The sequence below is a fragment of the Euphorbia lathyris genome, chromosome 5 (genome assembly GCF_963576675.1).
Source record: "Euphorbia lathyris chromosome 5, ddEupLath1.1, whole genome shotgun sequence".
NCBI classification, from domain to species: domain Eukaryota; kingdom Viridiplantae; phylum Streptophyta; class Magnoliopsida; order Malpighiales; family Euphorbiaceae; genus Euphorbia; species Euphorbia lathyris.
In genome coordinates, this window is record NC_088914.1 from 84,940,097 (window position 1) to 84,944,744 (window position 4,648).

Sequence of the window (4,648 nt, forward strand, 5' to 3'; positions counted from 1 at the left end):
TCCAGAGGAAACAAAGCTAACTACCAGGTTTAAACTATCAACTTTTCAGATTCAAATTTGCTATTTGCAATCCTATAACTACAGCATATGAAAGATAATTCGGTACAGATTTTGTCTTTAAAACTTTTTCCCAGCTTTCTGTGAGGAATAATATCAATCATTTAACAGACAAATCGAAAATTTCTAAAGAGAAGAAGAAACCAAAACATAAACAGAAGAGTAATAATTCTACAGCTCTTAGCACTTTAAAGTACAGATCTAAAATGGTAAGCAATAATAGAACTAATGCATTTTGCTCTGAGAATTTGCAACCTCATATGGAAACCTCAAATGTAATCAAACATTTGTGCATATATATGCATTTATACGAGTCATACGATTCAATTAGGTTTATACCAAACCGAAACATCAAAACATATCCAAAATTACAATGATCTGAACCGAAAATCTAAAATACACAAACTGGAAAATCGAATTGAGTTGGTTCGGTTCCATAATTCGGTTTTTACCGAACAATGTACACCCCTAGTTGTTGGTAGATGCAATTTGCTGGTAGGAACATATAAACAAAAGCAATCTAATCAATAAATTAATCAATCAAGTAAAAACTTCATTATCTTAACATAATTCTCAAATCCCATCTAACCTAGAGGGTTGAATCTGGCTAATGATTACAACAACAATCCAACAAAATAAGCATACAAAAGAATAACAATAAAACAGAAGAACAAATATCAGATCATCATATCTGATGATCTCTCCGATCTGAACCCTCAACTAAGCCTCAACTTAAACAATTTCACTATCTTCTTATGATCGAGCATTCCTTGCGGTTTTTTGTTTTTGTTTTCCGACATTTTCGAGAGAAACTAAGGCAGCTTCAAACCACCAAAATGCAGATCATTGAAAGAAGAAAATCTATGCTGAGCAGCATCCGACTTTTTTGACAGCAGATACGTCGTCTTTACCGACATTAATGGTCTGTCCCTTTGGCAAGGATGTCGGGTCATCCCCAATGTCAAGCGCCTTCCGGCTGACAACACGATAGATCTGAGTAAGTACTTCGGTGAAAGCATTTTCGACGTTTAGGGACTCTAGAGCAGAGGTTTCCATGAAAAAGGTGTTCTCTCTCTCAGCAAATGTTGTTGAATCCTCAGTTGTAACTGCCCGCAAATGACGCAAATCTGCCTTGTTTCCGACAAGCATAATGACAATGTTGGAATCAGTGTGATCCCGAAGTTCCTTCAACCATCTCTCCACGTTCTCGAATGTGACATGTCGAGTAACGTCGTAAACAACCAAGGCACCAACAGCTCCTCTGTAGTACGCACTGGTGATTGCACGATACCTGAGGAAATTCATACGCTGCAAAGAATTAAAATTCGTTTCCTATATGAACGTTTCTGTCCGATAAATCTGAAGAATAAAGACTGTAAATCAAGGAAAAGAGGCCAGTTCTGTTCAAAATAGATCAAAAGATTAGTTTTATCTTCAAAAACTACACATTGCATCACAAGTATGTCGATTCGAATCATTTATATTAACTCCCCTACACAAAGGAGAAGATGTGAAACCACAATGAGATTTCAAATTTGGGTAAGAAGGCTAACAAAACAGGGTTGAGAGATTAAAAGCCTTGCAAAACAATGTTGCAAGAACTGGAACCAGTCTAAAACCGGAAACAATCTTGATTATTCAATCTTTATCAATCAAAATGAAGTAAAAGTTATCTTCTGGTTGTCTTTTGCACAGCATCACAACACAACCAACTCCGAGTTACTTTCAAGGATATTAACATGGTAACAGCATTAGTTCATTCACTTCCGGCAAATACTGTTAAACTAGCTTGGTATTATGCAACCTTAGAGATTTATTCCACACAAAAAAAAAAAAGCAACAAAGTGCAAATTACTGTGACCTCACAAGGAAACTGCAGCCAAAAGACCGAAAAAATTGGTGCCGTGTAAAATTTTCCCCATAGGCAAAAGTTTTGGTGGCAATTTCTTATATGATAACACAATTTATATGTGACAACCCGACTAACACGACAAGATTGACATGGTTATCATTTTTACTTGCATTATATTATATGGAACATATTGAAAACATAACATGATTTTGACACAGTAACCTGAATTGCCACCCAAAAAAACATCTTTGATTGTCTTCAAACACAAAGGATTCAGCCCCTATGTTGAGTCACTTGAGACACAAGAATCAAAATCAGGAGAAATACGATGAATAACATAGCTGCTATGTTACATGGAAATGGATAGGAAACTAAAACGAAATGGACACCAAAGACCTATTTTTGTAAAAAAGTAAAGGAAACAGAAAAGTGGGCAAAACATGTAAATAACAAAAATGTAAGAGTATCTATAATTTTTTTTTTAAAATAAAAGAATGTATATTTGATTTTTTTTATATATACATTACAAAATATACATTACAAAAAATCACATACAAGTTGTATAGTAGTGAGAAAAAAAAATTTAAAATTTTTTACATTTTGAAAGCTTGTAGAAGATGATCTATAATATATGAGGATATACTAAACATGTGATTAGCATTGATGAACTTCTGAAAACACATTACATCGAGTTTCCAAATTTTAAAAAACTAGTTTTCATTTTTTTTAATTACAAAAACATGACCTGAAGCGATCCGTATAAGTTTTCTAGAGTTTTGGTTTCCGAAACGTCTAACCATTTAAAATCAAAGTTTTCAAGCAATAATATAGCATACCTGTGAATAACATGTAATATTAAATAGCAAAAATTCCTAAATGAAGGCAATTTCTGTCTCAAATATAGACGCAGCGTTCTCATGGATACTGACCAGCGTTCTCATGGATACTGACCGACCAAACGTTAGATACAGGCTTCATTAGAATCTTAGGGTGGGGATTAAAATTATCACGTGAACAATAATGTATAGACCTACTGTATAGGGTCAAGGATCAACCGTTCCTTCCCAATTAAATTTCTTTAATAGGCAACAAGGACACTATAATCCTGATATTTTCGGTAGGTGAGAGTTGAGACTCGCATGAACCCTTTAAATAGAATTAAACACGGTGTCAGACACAGCACATGGAAGACATGAACATTCTCTATCAATTCTAACAGAAATATTCAGAGGAAACAAAGTTTACTACCAGGATTTTACTATCAGCTTTTCAGATTCAAATTTGCTATTTGCAATCAGCAGCATATGAAAGATAATTCGGCACAGATTTTGTCTTTAAAACTTTTTCCCAGCTTTCTGTGAGGAATAGTGTCAAACATTTAACAGACAATTCGAAAATTTCTGAAGGGAAGAAGAAATCAAAACATCACAGGAGTAATAATTCTACAGCTCTTAGAACTTGAAAGTGCAGATCTAAAATGGTAAGCAATAATAAAACTAATGCATTTTGCTCTGAGAATTTGCTAAACGTAATCAAATTATCAAAACCTCATATGGAAACATTTGAATCTGGAAATTGGAATGTAAGTTATGAAATGAAATATACCTTTCTTGTCCAGCAGTATCCCAAATCTGAGCCTTAACCACCTTATCATCAACGTGGATGCTGCGAGTGGCGAATTCAACACCGATTGTTGATTTGGATTCAAGGCTGAATTCGTTTCTCGTGAATCTCGACAATAGATTGGATTTCCCAACCCCAGAATCGCCTATTAAAACCACCTTGAATAAGTAATCGTAATCATCGTCTGCTCTGTAAGCCCCCATTTAAGCCAAATTTCCCTCTCTTCTTCTCTGGATTATTGAAATGGAGATCAAGCGATTTTGAATTTCGATTACAGCTGAAAGACGATGAGAAATGTGGATTATTGTCTTATTGAATACGCAGATCAAGAAGAAACGGGAATGGACTCGATTTCTTTATATATATATATATATATATGCTATGTGAGATGGATCTACGCGTATCTATGTATCTATCTACAAGGAAATGGTGTTAGCTTTTTATTTGAATTCAAAAATGTTGACATTGTTTACTTTCATCTAGAGAGAGAGAGAGAGAGGGTGGGCGCCGCTCGTGATTTGCAATTATGCTTAGAGAGAGGAGAGAGAAAGCTTAGATTGATTTGCAGAAGAGAGAGAGGGAGAGAAATAAGATGTTCAAAGGTAAAAGCTTTTTAATAAAATCCTTTGATCTTCCCTTTCCCTAAATAATATTTTAATTTTCACACCTTTTTAATTTTTGTAAATTGATGGCCTAATTTTTAATTTAATATATTAAATATTCCATCCGTTATAATTGCTCACATTAATTACGTTTTTTTTATTATTAATTTGTTTTTTTATACGGACTATAAGAGTCGGACATCCGATCTTTGAGAAGAGAGACGTGGTGGAACCTCTGTGGCCACTTTGGACCCACGAGATGGCCCATAGTGCGGGTCCTTGAGGAAGCAAGGTTTAACCATGGGAATCTCATCCGGAACGAAATACGAACGAATTGGCGGGATGTTTGATATTTAAAGGGGATATACCCCTTCGGAAGGAATTGGCTGGTCGATACTCAAGAAAATCTCGACGCCACACGAGGCTTTGGCTTGGCTCCGACCTGGCCCCGTGACAAGTGGTTCAAAAGACAAACAAAACAACACAAATCCAACAAAATAGAGAGGTCACCTCT

The 4,648-nt window shown here is 35.1% G+C and overlaps 1 protein-coding gene across 1 annotated transcript; it reads right to left on the bottom strand.

Moving 5' to 3' along the window:
- Window positions 1-563: 563 nt before the first annotated feature.
- On the bottom strand, window positions 564-4,124 carry LOC136229298 (ras-related protein RABA1f-like). The gene is made up of 2 exons (XM_066017988.1): window positions 3,515-4,124; window positions 564-1,348 (listed from the first exon to the last, which is right to left on the bottom strand). Exons 1-2 carry the CDS (start codon window positions 3,733-3,735, stop codon window positions 919-921), a joined length of 651 nt encoding a protein of 216 aa, XP_065874060.1. The 5' UTR covers window positions 3,736-4,124; the 3' UTR covers window positions 564-918.
- Window positions 4,125-4,648: the final 524 nt, after the last annotated feature.